Source organism: Eptesicus fuscus, chromosome 21 (assembly GCF_027574615.1).
Source record: "Eptesicus fuscus isolate TK198812 chromosome 21, DD_ASM_mEF_20220401, whole genome shotgun sequence".
In the NCBI taxonomy this organism is placed as follows: Eukaryota; Metazoa; Chordata; class Mammalia; order Chiroptera; family Vespertilionidae; genus Eptesicus; species Eptesicus fuscus.
In genome coordinates this window covers 44310384-44328141 of record NC_072493.1, presented here as the reverse complement: position 1 = coordinate 44328141, position 17758 = coordinate 44310384, and the positions used below count along the sequence as shown (strand labels likewise).

At 49.6% G+C, this 17758-nt stretch overlaps 2 protein-coding genes across 2 annotated transcripts; both read left to right on the top strand.

The window, feature by feature from the left end:
* The first annotated feature begins 3052 nt into the window (after window positions 1–3052).
* Window positions 3053–5406, top strand: LOC129147789 (kallikrein-7-like). Its single transcript, XM_054711148.1, has 5 exons — window positions 3053–3125; window positions 3592–3745; window positions 3938–4185; window positions 5041–5180; window positions 5332–5406. The coding sequence occupies exons 1-5, from the start codon at window positions 3053–3055 to the stop codon at window positions 5404–5406; spliced, it is 690 nt and encodes a 229-aa protein (XP_054567123.1).
* A 9800-nt stretch (window positions 5407–15206) lies between these two features.
* On the top strand, window positions 15207–17406 carry LOC103297741 (kallikrein-7-like). Its single transcript, XM_054711147.1, has 5 exons — window positions 15207–15279; window positions 15750–15903; window positions 16089–16336; window positions 17186–17322; window positions 17392–17406. Exons 1-5 carry the CDS (start codon window positions 15207–15209, stop codon window positions 17404–17406), a joined length of 627 nt encoding a protein of 208 aa, XP_054567122.1.
* The last annotated feature ends 352 nt before the right edge of the window (window positions 17407–17758 follow it).

The following is a 17758-nucleotide window of genomic DNA, read 5'->3' as shown; positions in this document are numbered from 1 at the left end:
CTACCCCTGGAGATAGGTAAGGTTTGTTGGTTAATTTGGATTCCACATGGAGATTCAGCTTGGAATTAGATTTGGAATTGATGGTTAGGGATCAAATTCCAGACTTGCAATGAAATCTGAACATGATGTCAAGGTCTTACGAAAAAGACTTTGGCAATGGGAGCAACAACAACACAGAAACTTTAAACAAGAAAGGAAACCCGCAGATGACAGGAGATGAAGGGACTCCACTGAGCATTAATTCACCAGCTCAGCAACCTCATTAAAGACACTATCACCATCACTTTTTCTCTGTCCATCCACAGAGCTATGGCTCTATCCCCCATCCACTTCCCTCACCAGTTTCAGGAGGGCTGCCTCACTTCCAGAATTTACACCCAGAAGGGACAAAACTCCAGCCCTCTACTCTTGTCTCCTCAAGGAGACCTCTACTCTTGTCTCACTTATGGAAGAAGAGAGCAGTTCCCTGAAGTAGCCCAGTTGGCTTCCCCTCACTCCTCATTGGCCAACATTGTATCACATGTTTATTTATAGACCAATCCCTGAACAGCAGAAATGGGCCCCCACGCTTGGTGCAGTAAAGCTCAGTTGCAGTCACAAGGAGCATAGCAAGTCTCCAAATTAAATCAAGGTTCTGACAAATGGCAGAAGGAGTGCATGTTGGGTAGGCAACAACAATGTCCATGATGGTCAACTTGTGGGACCGAGACAGAATTGGATTAAAGATCTGAATTGAGATAACAAGTGGACTCACACTAAGGCATGAAACATATTTTGGTGTCTGAGTTAGAAGTGAGGGTCAATTTCACGATTAGGAATCAGCTGTCTAGTAGTCATCTGACAATGGTTCCTGTGTTACTCAATGCAAATGCCAAAGTCCTATCTCGGTCCTCAATCCCTGTGTCTTCCAAATCCTGTAAGGCCTCTGAAACCATCGCCCACCCTCCTCCCTCTGATTCATTCAGCTCCAATAAAAAAGGCTTCCCTGCTAGAACATTCTAGGTCCCCCTCCTCTTCTCACCTCTCTGTCACTCTGCCTAGGACTCACTGATCCCAAATATGTACATGAATCCATCTACCACCTCCTACAAGATTTTATACAAATGTCCTCTTCACCTGGGGTCTTTCCAACCACCTTTCCCAATATTAAACTGCAGGGGTTGCTGAGATCAAAGAGAACAAATAATTGCCTAGTCCTCCTCTGGTCTTATTGTTCTCCATAGCACTTCCTGCCACATAAAAATACCAGAAATGTGAAGTTCTGTCTCTTTACTCAAGGTCTCCACCCACTGGAATGAGGGTCTTTGTGATGGAATTTTGCTGTTTTGTGGATGCTGTGCCCTCAGAGGCCAGAACAGATTCTGGATCAGAGTAAATGCTCCCTAGATACTTCATGAATGAATACAATGAGCAAAGATGAAAATACAGAGAAATTCATCCCACCCTCATTATAATGAAAGCGATTCAAAGGTACTTCAATGTGGAAGAGTCACATAAGTCACCATAAAGCTATAGTGTAGAACGTTATTCAATAGAATAAAGGAAGGAGTAAGCATTCTAAGAGAAACAATTGTCCAAGGCTTTTAAAATTTATTTTTAAAATTAAAAAAAATTTTTGTCTATTGGTTAATTCTCATCTGAGGATGTCTTTCCATGGACTTTTAGGGAGAGTGAAAGAGAGAGGGAAAGACAGAGAGAAACAAGGATGTGAAAGAGACATACCGATTGGTTGCCTCTTGCAGGAGCCGATCAGGGCCGGAGAAGAGCCGGCAACCAAGGTACATGTCCTTGACCAGAATCGAACTCGGAACCCTTTGGTCTTCAGGCCAACGCTCTATCCACTGAGCCAAACCGGCTAGGGCTGTTCAAGACTTCTTATAGAGTAAATAAAATGTCCCATTAGAAAATGTTCAGACATTTTTGTTAGCTATACATACTATGTATAGAAATCAAAGTATAATAAGTGAAAAACAGTACATATATAGTACGTGGAGTTAAGAAAGCCTTCCCTTTAGATTCATAGCCCAATATTAGGGTCAGGTTCAGGCTCAAAGACACATCTGGGATTCAGCCTGACAAGTTCCCACAAGCTGCTCCGAGTTACGGTGTAAGTTCCAGGCCACCACCGAGAGAGGCAGAGGGCAAGGAAATTGGCCACAGTGGAGGACCCAGGGCACAGTCCATCCTGAGCCTTGAAGGTAGGTCCTTGACTCCTGGTCCTGCCCCTCAGTGCCAGTACCTGGTCACACCCTTCATAGCTGCCCCCAGGGATGTTGGAGCTGGAACGTGCTGGGGCCAAGCCCCTGACCTGGCCTCAGGAATGAGGGTGGAGGTAGAGTGCGGGCATATGGCTTGAGCTGCCTCCGGGGTTTCAGATAAGAGCAAATGCAGGTAAGGTAACCCCAGAGCTGGGGTCACCTGAACTCCCTGACCCTGAGAGTTGGAGTGGGGTCGGGTGTGCTATAAGAGGGCCACTCTGCACTGGGCTGGACACAGTTGAATTTCAACCCAGTCTGAAGACCACACCAGATCAGACCCACTGCAGGTGAGAGGAAATCCGATTTGGGTTGGAGCAGGTGTGTCTGCATGGACAGCCGACTCTTGCTCTTGAGGGCAGAGCAGTAAAGGCCCGAATTTCTGCTTGTGAGAAGGAGGGGCTAGAGGGCTGGAGTTTTGGGTCTTTTACCTAAAAGGAACTTGGGACATAGAATTATAAATGGGGAGGGACAGAAAGGCTTTTGATTATAAATGGGGAGGGACAGAAAGCCCGATCCCTAGGTGCATCTGCATGGAACGGTGTCTCTGGCCTGGACCTCTGAGCCTGAGGGAGGAGGTGGGTGCAGACTGGGGCTCCTAGGTCTGAGGGAGGAGGTAGGTGAAGGCTTGCGCTCCTGGGTCTGATGGAGGAGGGAGATGCAGACTGGGGCTCCTGGGTCTGAGCGAAGAGGAGGGACCTGGAGACTAGGAGTCCCGCTCCTGAACTCTCTGTCTTTCCAGCCCCAGCAGAAGAGGCCGTTCCTCTGTGGCAGCCACAGAGGCTCACACAGGACACATGGCAGGTCCCCTTCTCCCAACCCTGCTGCTCCTACTGCTGTCCTTAGCACCGGGATCTGCTGGACAAGAAGGTGAGGACCAGCCTGGGATTCCTGACCTTACCCCTGGGCCTCACAGTCCCCCACCTCCCCTCTCCAGGGCCCCTTCTCCAAGGAGCCCCTGAGTCAGAACCCTCCCCTGCAGCAGCCTCCTCCCATGGAGACTCGACCCCTGGGCTGTGGCCCCTTCCTTCCTGCTCCCTCCTGACCCCTTGGCTCTGGGTGCCCTCCAGGCTGCTTCCCGCCCTCCATGTCTCTCTCATCAGATGCTGGGGTGGCTTCTAGGCCAGCTGCTGCCCTGGGTTTCTGAATAGGCTCCCCCGTCTCTCTCCATCTCCGTCTGCAGCTGTCTGCCCTGTGCTCCGTGCCTGCCTCTGCCCTTCTCCACGCCTCTCTGTCTGTGTGTCTCTCTCCATCACTGTCTCTGGGAATTCATCTACTGTGGACTCAGCCCTCCCCTGATGCCTGCTCCCCATGTTTTCTCCATGTCTCCATCCAGCCCAAGGCAACGGGGAAAGGATTATTTTTGCAGATGTTTGTCCAAGAGGCTCCCATCCCTGGCAGGTGGCCCTGTATGACAACAATGAATTCCACTGTGCAGGCGTGCTGGTCAACCAGCAGTGGGTGCTCACCGTCGCCCACTGCCACCTGAGGTACGGGACAGGGGAGCCACCTAGACTCCATGTCTCTCTCTGATTCCTTGTCTCTTTCTCTCTCTCCCTCTCTCTCTCTCTCTCTCTCTCTCTCTCTCTCTCTGGGCTTCAGTTCCCCTAACTCTGGATCTTTGTACCCCTCTCCCAATCACAGTGTCTCCCTCTGAATGTTGCCTTTTTTTTTTTTTTAAGCGATTATATTGTGCAAATGGGCAGTGATCTTCTGGTTGGGGGGCATGCCCAGATGATCCACGCTACAGAGTCCTTCATCCACCACCGGTATAACAACATCACTTATGATCATGACATCATGCTTGTGAAGCTGAGCAGCCCGGCCATGCTCTCGCACAATGTGCAGACAATCAACCTACCGTCCAGCTGCAAAGACCCTGGGACAAGCTGTACTGTCTCTGGCTGGGGCATCACCACCGTAGGTGAAGGTAAGGCTGCCTCTGTGAACCCAGTCACCAAGGTCCCAGATCCCTTCTTCCTCATGCCGCAGATACAGGGGAGAGATCCAAGGTTCCAGACCCCCCCAAACAAGTGCGTCCACAGACCCAGGAAGCCAGACTACCAGGCCCTGCACAGTCAGACCCAGAAAGCCTGACCTTTAGACATACCTCCCCCATCCCCAAATCCTTGGATCCCAGGCCTCCATCCCACAGACCCAGGATTTTAGAACCTCAGTCACCACCTCACGCAGAGCCAAGTGCCCAGGCCCTTAGCCCCTTCCTCCCTCAGACCCAGGGGTCTTGGTCTTCAGATGCCTTCTCCCTCAGACAAAGGAAACCTGGTCCCCAGCCCCCTCTACCCAGGAGGTGTCCCTCAATGCCAGCTCCTCTTCCTTCCATTGGTAGAGCTGCCACTAGAGATGGTGGAGCTAGAAACTGCTGGGGCCAACTCGCTGACCTGGCCTAAGGAATAGGGTGGAGGTAGAGTGCGGGCATATGGCCTGAGCTGCCTCAGGGGTTCCAGATAAAAGCAAATGCAGGTAAGGTACCCCGAGAGCTGGGTTCGCATTAATTCCAGGACCCTAATAGTTGGAGTGGGGCAGTTGTGCTATAAGGGGGCCATTCTGCGCAGTACGTTCAAACCCAGGAGTTCAGACACAAGTCCCTTCCTTCCAACGACCCGGGAGTCCAAGAAATAGGGCCCTTTTCATATCCATCGTATTGAGTCACCCGGCTCCTCCTTCTTCCATGTCCACGGTCCCCATTGTTTTACCTCAGTACTCACAGGTCCACCTGACCAAACCTCTGACTCCCCCCCCCCCTTTCCCCCGCCAACTTCTCCAGGAGCAACAATTTCATCAGAGCTCATGTGCTCAGATGTCAGCGTCACCACCTACCCGGAATGCAAGTTGTATTATCCTACCGTGTTGAAAAAGTACAATATCTGTGCTGCTCCCCCGTTTGGGCTCGGCTACCCCTGCACAGTGAGTCCTCTCCTCCCTGGCCTGCCCTGGGTCCTGCTTCCTCTCAGTCCAGGCCTGTCTCCCCCTTCATCTACTGTCCCAGGGCCTGACTCTGTTGCTGAGCCTTCCCTCACACCTTACCAGTCCCACTTTCCTGGCTCTCTCTCCTAAGTTCTCTGCCCAGGTCATGGTGGGACCCCATGGGGGCCTGCGGGGCCTTGTGGGTGGGCACAAAGCTGAAGGATAGAAACTGGGGGTGGGAAATGGGGCTGGGACTATGGGGCAGGGCAGTGAGGCATGGGCTACAAGCACAAGCTTTAAGGGCACACCAAAAGCTCAGTGACCAGGATAGATCGATCATATTCCAATTATATATTTACAACCTAATCCATGATGAGCAAAACATCAGAATTTTCAACAAAAAGCAACCAGAATGGGCTGGATTTGCCATTTACTTCAGGCTTCTATGTGATTCAGAACAGCACTGTAATGACCCAGTCTTTTTTTTTTTTTTTTAAATATATTTTATTGATTTTTTACAGAGAGGAAGGGAGAGGGATAGAGAGCTAGAAACATCGATGAGAGAGAAACATCGAACATCTGCCTCCTGCACACCCCCTACCGGGGATGTGCCCGCAACCAATGTACATGCCCTTGACCAGAATCGAACCTGGGACCTTTCAGTCCGCAGGCAGACGCTCTATCCACTGAGCCAAACCGGTTTCGGCATGACCCAGTCTTTATCTGAAACTGGAATACCGCACTAGCTGGTTTGACTCAGTGGATCAAGCGTAGGACTGCAGACTTACGGGTCCGAGGTTGAATTCCAGTCAAGGGCACATGCCCAGGTTGCAGGCTCCATCCCCAGGAGGCGTGCAGGAGGCAGCTTGATCAATGATTCTCTCTCATTGACGTTTCTATCTCTCTCTCTCCTCTCCCTTCCTCTCTGAAATGAAGAAAAAATTAAATACACACACACACACACACACACACACACACACACACACACACACACACACCTGGAATACCAGGTTCCTCATAGATATTTTTCATATTAAATTTGATTTTTAAAATTGCCTTAAAATGTTCGTTGCAATCCCTGGCATGTGCCTAAGGCTAATGTCCTGGGCTTGTATCTGTGTATCTGGTTCTAATTCTGAAGAAAGGATGAGCCCCTCCTCTTCCCCCCACACCCCTTCCTCATCTCTGTACCCTCCTCTCTGTCTCTCAGGACCGTCTCCCCTCATTTCTCCTCACACCTCATTTCTTTTTATTTTTAATATTTTATTGATTGCAGAGAGGAAGGGGAGGGAGAGAGAGATAGAAACATCAATGATGAGAGAGAATCATTGATTGGCTGCCTCCTGCATGCCCCCTACTGGGGATTGAGCCCACAACCCAGGCAGGTGCCCTTGGCCAGAATGGAACCTGGGACCCTTCAGTCTGCAGGCCTAGGCTCTATCCACTGAACCAAACCGGCTAGTTCCTCCTACCTCATTTCATTTCCTGATTTCTGCTGTGTTCTCTCTGTTGCGATCTCTCTCTTCCTCCCTTCATCCCTCCCTTCCTCTCTCTCCTGCCTCTGTCAATTTTTTTTTATTTTCTCCATCTCTGCCTCATTCCCTACCCCCAGCATTCTGCTTCTCTGTCTCCTTCATCCTTCCCTTTCTCTTCTCTCCTTCCTTCTCTCTTTCTCTTTCATCCTTTGCCTATTTGTACTCCCACTATCTTTGCCCACATGTGCACTCTCAGCTTTCAGGGGTGGTGAAATGGTGTGTGTTAGGAAGAGAGGTGATGGGACAGGGTTGAATGTCCTAAAAATGGGGGGTCCCCCTTGTCTCCTTCTGAGGGTCTGATTCATAATTCTGCAAACTGTGCAGGGACACAGAGTCGCAAACTCGCGACATTCCCGCATTTGGTTTAATGCACTCGCTTTTCTTAAACTTCATATATTTGAACCTGGTGGTCCATACTTTTATTTTGCACTAGATCCTGTAAATTAGGCCATTGGTCCCGCCCCTACTTTCCAGGATTACCCTGTCCCCCATCCCTGGGTAAGGAAATGCAAGGGATTCCCTGGAGGTAATGCTTCCTCTCCCAGGGGATTGACAAATAAATGGGGCTCTAACACCCTGGAAGCCCCGCCCCCCTGCCTGTGATTGACTAGGGCTCAAGCCAATGTCTTCCGAAAACCTGGTTGGTCCTCCCCATGATAGCATCCATTCCTGCTCTGCCATTGGTCGGCAGAGACAATGAGTCTCTTCCCATTGGCCAGGGTGGAAAGCTGTGTTCTGGCAGGATCAAGGCTTGATAAGCATGGGGTCTGTGGGACCTCATTGCTGCTTATTTTGAAATCAAAGCTAATCTGCTCTCTCCTCTGCAGGGTGACTCCGGGAGCCCGCTGTTTTGCGAAGGTTCCCTGCAAGGCCTGGTGTCTGGCGGATATTACCCTTGTTCACTGCCCTTTGAGCCAGTGGTATACACCCGCCTATGCATGTACCGCAAATGGATATCTGGTACCATGAAAACCAATTCCTAATCTCTCCATGCTTTCATCCTCCATCCCTATGCCCTGAACTGGAACTTCCCAGAAATAAAGACATCCATGACTTGCAGCCACACTTGACTTGATCATTTTTTTCAAAGTCATATGAAAACGTCAACAACATTCTAATAAAACATAAAAATTTGCAAAAACCTATGAGCTCAACCTAAAGCACAAAAAAACCGTCGTTGCTGGTGAAGATGCAGGGAGACCCGCAGTATTCTCCAGTAGAACTGTAAACTGCTACAATTTTTATGACAGAAGGTGAGGCAAGGTGAATCCAGAGTCTCATTCATCACTTTTGAGCTAGTAATTCTGGTAAATCCGAAATGTGGGCAAGGTTTGAATTCATCACAACACTCTTTGTCATAGCAAAGCAGTGGAAGCGCTGCACGTGTCCCAAATTATTCAATGGTTTATGTCAGCAACAAAGCGATGTAGGTCAGGAGACTCATGAAGCTGTTCAAGATAATAATTATGCAGAGCCCTGACCGGTTTGGCTCAGTGGATAGAGGGTCAGACTGCGGAATGAAGGGTCCTGGGTTCGATTCCAGTCAAGAGCATGTACCTTGGTTGCGGGCACATCCCCAGTAGGGTGTGTGCAAGAGGCAGCTGATCGGTGTTTCTCATCGATGTTTCTAACTCTCTATCCATCTCCCTTACTCTTTAAAAAATCCATAAGCTATATTAAAAAATAATAATTATGCAGAACTGTTGGTGTCATATCAGAATGTGTATAACATCTGATGTTAAATGGGGAAAAAAGAAAAAAAAAGTATGTGTGTGTGATCCTCACTATGTAAAATGAAACATTCACAGAATAAAGAGCATGTACCCAACTGCCTGTGCATGGAGTCATAGGTGCCTCCTTCCTTCCCTTTCATTTCTGTGCATGTGCACCTCTACAACCTGAAAAATACAGCTGGGGACCTCTGAGGAGCCAATGGTTGGGCGAGGAGACCTACACAGAGGGAGGTGGGAAAGGAAAATGAAACTGATTTTGAAATCTCACCCTGCCTCCTGCTCCCCCTGATACAGTAGCATGTTCCTCTACATGTTCCAGCCCTCGGTTTTCACCATCCAGAGAAAGAGACAGAGAGAGAGAGAGAGAGAGAGAGAGAGAGAGAGAGAGAGAGAGAGAGAGAGAGAAGAAGAAGAAGAAGAAGAAGAAGAAGAAGAAGAAGAAGAAGGAGGAGGAGGAGGAGGAGGAGGAGGAGGAGGAGGAGGAGGAGGAAGAGAAGGAGGAGGAGGAAGAGAAGGAGGAGGAGGAGGAGAAAAGGAGAACAGAAAAGCCTAGTCATGTCCTAACGCCTATATGATCGGTTAGTTAATCTTACCTCGAGTGAGACCTATTCATTGGTTTTGTGCATCTGGAATAAGAACAACTTTAATATATTTTATTGATTTTTTCCATAAAGGAAGGCAGAAGGAGAGAGCTAGAAACATTGATGAGATAGAAACATCAATCAGCTGCCTCCTGCACACCCCCCACTGGGGATGTGCCCGCAAACAAGGCACATGCCCTTGACTGGAATCGAACCAAGGACCCGTGAGTCCGCAGGTGGACGCTCTATCCACTGAGCCAAACTGGTCAAGGCAAGAACAACTTTAAACGTCAGATGATCTTCTCTCCGGAGCTGCAGGGACAAACACCCTGGTACTGAGAGGAGAGGACCCCATCACTCCTGATGGTTATCTTTTATCAGAAGAACCTGGTAAATGATTTATGTGAGATGTTACCCATCCTGCATCACCTGTAAAAGAAACACACGTCTCTCCATTGCTCATTGTATCCAATCCTAGGTTGTTCCCCACTTTATTTTATTTTATTTTTTAATTTCAACAAGTGGACTATCTCCTTGCAAAGAATTCCACCTGAACAGTTCTGTAAAAGAGCGGGGAGGCATGACCAGGCTTCTACGGGCAGAGTTAGTGCAACTGCCATGTTTTGTTATTTTTAAAATTTTTTGAGATTGAATATTGATTTGGGATGGCATGCTGGAGAGAGGGAATATGGATGGAGCTTCATGAAGACAGGTGTATGGAGAGCGGCTACAGTGTTTGGACAGATTCAAGCCTCGGGCTAATGAGAGGGCACATTCCTCTCCTAGCCACGTGCAAGTCACAGCTTGGAGGACAGAGCCCCCCCAGCACAATGATAGCCAACAGCTGTAGTTGTCAGCTTGAACCTATGGTCTGAACACGTGGCCCCATGGGCCTGAGTGATATAGGTTTCAAGTAAACAAAGCTTGATCAGGTGCATGTAATTGAGTAGGATCGAAACCCACGAAAATGTTGTAAACATCTTGACCATGCCCTTACTTTGCCTCGTGGCATCTGGCTATAAAATAAAGACACGGCTTGTAGTCCATGGCGCTGTCGCTAGCTCTCCATCATAGAGGACAGTGTCCCACTGAGACCCAGCTTTCATTCTCTTGTCTGCCTTTTCTCAATCCTTCACCGCCCCCATGCTGGCGAGGCACATGGTGTCTCCAAACCCATATATTTTCTAAATTGTCACTGATGAAGAGAAAGGATGAGTCCAGGGGACAGGACTCTTGTGTCTGAGGGAAGAGGGGTCTGGAGGCTTGAACTCTTGGGTCTGAGGGATGTGTGGGATCGGGGCCAGAACTTCTTGTCTGAGAGAGGAGTGTCTTGGGGACCAATGTCCTGGGTTGAGTGAGGAGAGGCCTGTGGGCTTTGACTCTTGGGTTTGCATTAGGAAGGGACTGGAGGGTCCACAGTTTTGTGTCTGAGAAGGAAAGGATGGAAGTTCAGAATTTGGGGTTTGGGAGAGAAGGTTATTGGGTTCCAGGCCCCTGGGTCAGAGATATGAGTGACCTTGGGGTTTGAACGCCTGGGTCTGAGAAAGAAGAAAAAGAAGTGGTCTGGGTACCAAACCTCTCAGGTCTGAAGGAAGGGGCTGGGGGCCTGGAGTTCTGGGTCTGAGGGAGGAGAGATGGGGGCCCGGAGTTCTGGGTCTGAGGGAGGAGGAGTGGAGGCCTGGACCCCTGAGTCTGAGGGAGGAGGGGCTACAGGCTTGGATGCCTGGGTCTGAAGGAGGAGGGGCTGGGGTCCTGGACCCCTGGGTCTGAGGGAGGAGGGATTGGGAGCCTGGACTCCTGGACTTTGTGAGAGGAGGGCTCTTGGTTTCCTCTCTGTAGAATATTGGTGTCTTCACAATTTCTTCAATATGTAGGTGCTTAGTTGGGGTTAAAGGAGACTCAAAGGAGGGGTCAGATGTGAAAAGGAAAGATCATGGTGACCAGAAGGGGCTTGTGGGAGAAAATCTAGAAATACGGGTGGGAGGGGTGCATCTTTGGGGAGCCAATCCGTCAGTCAGCAGGGTCTGCAGTGTGGTTGCCCAGGGAGCCCAGGAGACCGGGGATCTGGAGACCTTGCCAGGCTCTGAGCACAGGGGACTCCCCATTTCTCCCTCTCTTCCCTCTTCCTGAGGCCCCTTCCCCCAATTCTGTGAGAACAGGAGCCCACCTAACCCAGTTTCCACCCCCATTGTTCCCTCTCTTACTCCTGTGTCCTGTCTGCATGCCAACACTGACCTTTCTGAAAACCTCCCTCTCTCCTAGTTTGTGACCTGTGACATGCTCAGAACCACTTGCACATCCCTTTGCACTCTGGTGAAGTAGGCATTCTCTCTCTCTCTCTCTCTCTAATTTTATGGGTGGGGAAAACTGAGGGCTAGGAAATGGACAGAAACACGCCACTGTATCAGAGCGGCCAGGAGGCAGAGTTAGGGTTCAAAATCAGTTACATTTTCCCTTCCCACCTTTCTCTGTGAAGGTCTCCTCTCCCCACCCTTGGCTCCTCAGAGGTCCCCACCTGTATTTTTCAGGTGGTAGAAGTGCACAGGCACAGAACAGGAAACAAAAGGAAGAACGCACCGACGACTCCATCCACAGGCAGTCTGGTACTTGTTCCTTGAGATATTGTTCTGTCATACATAGTAAGGTTCACTGGCTCAGTGGAGAGAGCTTCTGCCTGTGGAATGAATGGTCGCAGGTTCGATTCCAGTCAAGAGCACATGCCTGGTTTGCAGGCTTGATCCCCAGTAGAGGGCCTGCATTAGGCAGGCAATCAATGATTTTCTCTCATCATTGATGTTTCTATCTCTTTCCCTCTCCCTTCCTCTCTAAAATCAAGAAAAATATATTTTAAAAAATAAATAAAAAATAAAGTTCACTGTATCCAGCCCCCCTTCCCAAAAGCTGTTGTGAAGATTAAATGAGATGTGAGCATATAATATAACTTGTGGCTTACAAAGGTGCCAGATAAAGGTTTTTCCCCTCAATCCTTTGGCTCACAGGCTAAAAGGAAAGGTAAATTCACTTTCAGCCATTAATTCTACTCTTACTTATGAGGATCTGACAGTCTCCAGGTGCTGTACTGTATGAGTCCCTATCTTTATGCAGTCACAGTCTAGGTGTGAGAAATAGACAATGAAGAAATGCATATAAAACAAAACATGATATAGAGTTAAGTGCTATAATGAAATATCAGGGATGGTAAGAAGAGCTGCCACTAGAGATAGGGTAAGGTTTGTTGGTTAATTTGGATTCCACATGGAGATTCAGCTTGGAATTAGATTTGGAATTGATGGTTTGGGATCAAATGCTAGACTTGCAATGAAATCTGAACATGACGTCGAGGTCTTATAAAAAAGACTTTGCCAATGGGAGCAACAACAACACAGAAACTTTAAACCAGAAAGGAAACCTGCAGGTGACGTCAGATGAAGGGCTCCACTGAGCATTAATTCACCAGCTCAGCAACCTCATTAAAGATACTGACTATCACCATCACTTTCTCTCTGTTTGACCATCCACAGAGCTATGGCTCTATCCCCCGGCCACTTGCCTCCCCAGTTCCAGGAGGGCTGCCTCACTTCCAGAATTTACACCCAGAAGGGACACTGTCTAACAGAGTCAAGGTGAACTCTTCTCTTGTCTCAGTTATGGAAGAAGAGAGCAGTTCCCTAAAGTAGCCCAGTTGGGTTTCCCTCACTCCTCATTGGTCAACATTGTATCACATGTTTATTTATAAACCAGTCCCTGGGCAGCAGAAATGGGCCCACCTGTGCTTGGTGCAGTAAAGCTCAGTTGCAGTCACAATGAGCATAGCAGGTTGTCCAAACTAAATGAAGGTTCTGACAAATGGCAGAAGGAGTGCATGTTGGGTAGGCAACAATGTCCATGATGGTCAACTTGTGGGACCGAGGTAGAACTGCATTAAAGATCTGAATTGAGATAACAAGTGGACTCACACTAAGGCATGAAACATACTTTGGTGTCTGAGTTAGAAGTGAGGGTCAATTTCATGATTAGGAATCAGCTGTCTAGTAGTCATCTGACAATGGTTCCTGTGTTACTCAATGCAAATGCCAAAGTCCTATCTCGGTCCTCAATCCCTGTGTGTTCCAAATCCTGTGAGGCCTCTGAACCCACTGCCCACCCTTCTCCCTCTGATTCATTCAGCTCCAATAAAAACGTCTTCCCTGCTAGAACATTCTAGGTCCCTGTCCTCTTCTCACCTGCCCATCACTCTACCTAGGTCTCACTGATCCCAAATATGTACCTGAATGCATCTACCACCTCCTACAAGATTGTATCCAAGTGTCCTCTTCACCTGGGGTCTTTCCAACCCCCTTTCCCAATATTAAACTGCAGGGGTTGCTGAGATCAAAGGGAACAAATAATTCCCTAGTCCTCCTCTGGTCTTATTGTTCTCCATAGCACTTCCTGCCACATAAAAATACCAGAAATGTGAAGTTCTGCCTCTTTACTCAAGGTCTCCACCCACTGGAATGAGGGGCTTTGTGATGGAATTTTGCTGTTTTGTGGATGCTGTGCCCTCAGAGGCCAGAACCGATTCTGGATCAGAGTAAATGCTCAGTAGGTACTTCATGAATGAATACAATGAGCAAGGATGAAAATCAAAGAAATTCATCCCACCCTCATTATAATGAAAGTGATTCAAAGGGACTTCAATGTGGAAGAGTCAGATAATTCAGGATAAAGTTATAGTGTAGAAAATTATACAATAGAATAAAGGAAGGATTAAGCATTCTAAGAGAAACAATTGTCCAAGACTTTTAAAATTCATTTTTAAAATTTAAATAAAAATTGTCTCTTTTGGTTAGTTCTCATCCGAGGATGTTTTTCCATGGATTTTGAGGGATAGTGGAAGTGAGAGGAAAAGACAGAGAGAAACAAGGATGTGAGAGTGACACATGGAATGGTTGCTTCTTGCACGAACCCTGATCAGGGGCATGGCTGGGGAGGAGCCTGCAACCAAGGTACATGCCCTTGACCAGAATCGAACTCTGAAACCTTTGGTCTGCAGGCCAACGTTCTATCCACTGAGCCAAACCGGCTAGGGCTGTTCAAGACTTTTTATAGAGTAAATAAAATGTCCCATTAGATAATGCTCAGACATTTTTGTTAGATATACATACTATGTATAGAAATCAAAGTATAATAAGTGAAAAACAGTACATATTTAGTAGGTGGAGTTAGGAAAGCCTTCTCTTTAGATTCATAGCCCAATATTATGGTTGGGTTCAGGCTCAAAGACACGTCTGGGATTCAGCCTGACAAGTTCCCACAGCTGCTCAGAGTTACGGTGTTAGTTCCACCCCCTGAAGGGCAGAGGGCAAGAAAATTGGCCACAGTGGAGGACCCAGGGCACAGTCCATCCTGAGCCATGCAGGTAGGTCCTTGACTCCTGGTCCTGCCCCTCAACGCTAGTACCTGGTCTCACCCTTCGTAGCTGCCACCAGGGATGGTGGAGCTGAAACGTGCTGGGGCCAAGCCCCTGACCTGGCCTCAGGAATGAGGGTGGAGGTAGAGTGCGGGCATGTGGCTTGAGCTGCCTCCAGGGTTCCAGATAAGAGGAAATGCAGGTAAGGAAACCCCAGAGGTGGGGTCACCTGAACTCTAGGACCCTGAGAGTTAGAGTGCAGCAGGTGTGCTATAAGAGGGCCACTCTGCACAGGGCTGGACACAGTTGAATTTCAACCCAGTCTGAAGACCACACCAGATCAGACCCACTGCAGGTGAGAGGAAATCCCATTTGGGGTGGGGCAGGTGTGTCTGCATGGACAGCCGACTCTTGCTCTTGAGGGCAGAGCACTAGACGGCCAAAATCTAGTTGTGAGAAGAAGGGGTCGGAGGGCTGGGGTTTTGGGTCTTTTACCTAAAAGGCACTTGGGACATAGAATTATAAATGGGGAAGAACAGAAAGGCTTTCAATTATAAATGGGGAGGGACAGAAAGCCCGATCCCTAGGTGCATCTGCATAGAAGGGTGTCTCTAGCCTGGACTTCTGAGTCTGAGGGAGGAGGGGGATGCAGACTGGGGTTCCTGGGTCTGAGTGAAGAGAAGAGACCTGGTGACCAGGAGTCCCGCTCCTGAACTCTCTGTCTTTCCAGCCCCAGCAGAAGAGGCCATTACTCTGTGGCAGCCACAGCGGCTCAGACAGGACACATGGCAGGTCCCCTTCTCTCAACCCTGCTGCTCCTACTGCTGTCCTTAGCACCGGGATCTGCTGGACAAGAAGGTGAGGACCAGCCTGGGAGTCCTGACCTTACTCCTGGGCCTCACAGTCCCCCACCTCCCCTCTCCAGGGCCCTCTTTCTCCAAGGAGCCCCTGAGTCAGGACCCTCCCCTGCAGCAGCTTCCTCCCATGGAGACTCGACCCCTGGGCTGTGGCCCCTTCCTTCCTGCTCCCTCCTGACTCCTGGGCTCCGGGTGCCCTCCAGGCTGCTTCCCGCCCTCCGTGTCTCCTTCATCAGATGCTGGGGTGGCCTCCAGGCCAGCTGCTGCCCTGGGTTTCTGAATAGGCTCCCCCATCTCTCTCCGTCTCCGTCTGCAGCTGTCTCTGTCCTGTGTTCCGTACCTGTCTCTGCCCTTCTCCATGCCTCCTTGTCTGTGTGTCTTTCTCCATCATGGTCTCTGGGAATTCATCTACTCTGGACTCAGCCCTCCCCTGATGCCTGCTACCCATGTTTTCTCCATGTCTCCTTCCAGCCCATGGCAACGGGGAAAGGATTATTAATGGAGTTGTATGTCCAAGAGGCTCCCATCCCTGGCTGGTGGCCCTGTATCACAACAATACATTGCAGTGTGCAGGTGTGCTGATCAACCAGCAGTGGGTGCTCACCGTAGCCCACTGCCACATGAGGTACGGGACAGGGGAGCCACCTCAACTCCTTGTCTCTCTATGATTCTTTCTCTCTCTCTCTCTCTCTCTCTCTCTCTCTCTCTCTCTCTCTCTCTCTGGGCTTCTGTTCCCCTAACTCTGCATCTTTGTACCCTGCTCTCAATCACAGTGTCTCCATCTGAATGTTCCTTTTTTTTTTTTTTAAGTGATTATATTGTGCAAATGGGCAGTGATCTTCTGGTTGGGAGGCGTGCCCGGAAAATCAACGCTACAGAGTCCTTCGTCCACCCATGGTATGACAACCGCACCGATGATCATGACATCATGCTCGTGAAGCTGAGCAGCCCGGCCAGGCTCTCACGCAATGTGAAGAAAATCAACCTACCGTCCAGGTGCAAAGACCTTGGGTCAAACTGTACTGTCGCTGGCTGGGGCATCACCACCATGGTTGAAGGTGAGGCCGCCTCTGTGACCCCAGTCACCAAGGTCCCAGCTCCCTTCTTCCTCACGCCGCAGATACAGGGGAGAGATCCAAGGTTCCAGACCCCACAACACTTGCATTCACAGACCCAGGAAGCCAGACTAACAGGCCCTGCACGGTCAGACCCAGAATGCCTGACATTTAGACATGCCTCCCCCAGTTCCATAATCCTCAGATCCCAGACCTCTATCCCACAGACCCAGGAGTTAAGAACCCCTGTCACCACATCATGCAGAGCCAAGTGTCCAGGCCCTCAGTTGCTTCCACCCTCAGACCCAGGAGTCTTGGCCTCCGATGCCTTCTCCCTCAGATAAAGGAGACTTGGTCCCCAGCCCCCTCTACCCAGGAGGTGTCCCTCAATGCCAGCTCCTCTTCCTTCCATTGGTAGAGCTGCCACTAGGGATGGTGGAGCTAGAACCTGCTGGGGCCAACCCGCTGACCTTGCCTCAGGAATGAGGGTGGAGGTAGAGTGCGGGCATATGGCTTGAGCTGCCTCCAGGGTTCCAGATAACAGCAAATGCAGGTAAGGTAACCCCAGAGCTGGGTTCACCTGAACTCCAGGACCCTGAGAGTTGGAGTGGGGCAGGTGTGCTAGAAGAGGGCCACTCTGCACAGTACGTTCAAACCCAGGAGTTCAGACACAAGTCCCTTCCTTCCAACGACCCGTGAGTCCAAGAAATAGGGCTCTTTTCATATCCATCGTACTGGGTCACCCGGCTCCTCCTCATTCCATGTCCAGGATCCCCATTGTTTTACCTCAGCACCCACAGGTCCACCTGACAAAGCCTCTGACTCCCCCCCACCCCCTAACTTCTCCAGGAGCAACATTTTCATCAGAGCTCATGTGCTCGAATGTCAGCCCCATCTCCTACCAGGAATGCAAGGTGTTTTATCCTACCATGTTGAAAAAGTACATGATCTGTGCTGTTGCCCTCGACGGATTCTCCTCCACCTGCATAGTGAGTCCCTCCTCCCCTGCCCTGGGTCCTGCTTCCTCTCAGTCCAGGCCTGTCTCTCACTCCATCCAGTGTCCCAAGGCCTGACCCTGGTGCTGAGCCTTCCCTCACACCTTACCAGTCCCACTTTCCTGGCTCTCTCTCCTAAGTTCTCTGCCCAGGTCAGGATGGGAGCCCATGGGGGCCTGCGTGGCCTTGGGGGTGGGCACAAAGCTGAAGGATAGAAACTGGGGTTGGGAAATGGGGCTGGGACTATGGGGCAGGGCAGTGAGGCATGGGCTACAAGCACAAGCTTTAAGGGCACACCAAAAGCTCAGTGACCAGGATAGATCATATTCCAATGAAATATTTAAAACATAATCCATGATGAGCAAAATATTCAGAATTTTCAACAAACAGCAACCAGAATGGACTGGACTATCCATTTGCTTTGGGCTTC

Excerpts from the sequence above, each read along its gene's own strand:
- LOC103297741 (XM_054711147.1), top strand. The coding sequence starts at position 15,207 with ATGGCAGGTCCCCTTCTCTCAACCCTGCTGCTCCTACTGCTGTCCTTA. Across the intron at positions 15,280-15,749 it reads GGGATCTGCTGGACAAGAAG|CCCATGGCAACGGGGAAAGG; the intron begins GTGAGGACCAGC and ends GTCTCCTTCCAG. Across the intron at positions 16,337-17,185 it reads CATCACCACCATGGTTGAAG|CAACATTTTCATCAGAGCTC; the intron begins GTGAGGCCGCCT and ends CTTCTCCAGGAG.
- LOC129147789 (XM_054711148.1), top strand. The coding sequence starts at position 3,053 with ATGGCAGGTCCCCTTCTCCCAACCCTGCTGCTCCTACTGCTGTCCTTA. Across the intron at positions 3,126-3,591 it reads GGGATCTGCTGGACAAGAAG|CCCAAGGCAACGGGGAAAGG; the intron begins GTGAGGACCAGC and ends GTCTCCATCCAG. Across the intron at positions 5,181-5,331 it reads GGCTCGGCTACCCCTGCACA|TTCTCTGCCCAGGTCATGGT; the intron begins GTGAGTCCTCTC and ends CTCTCTCCTAAG.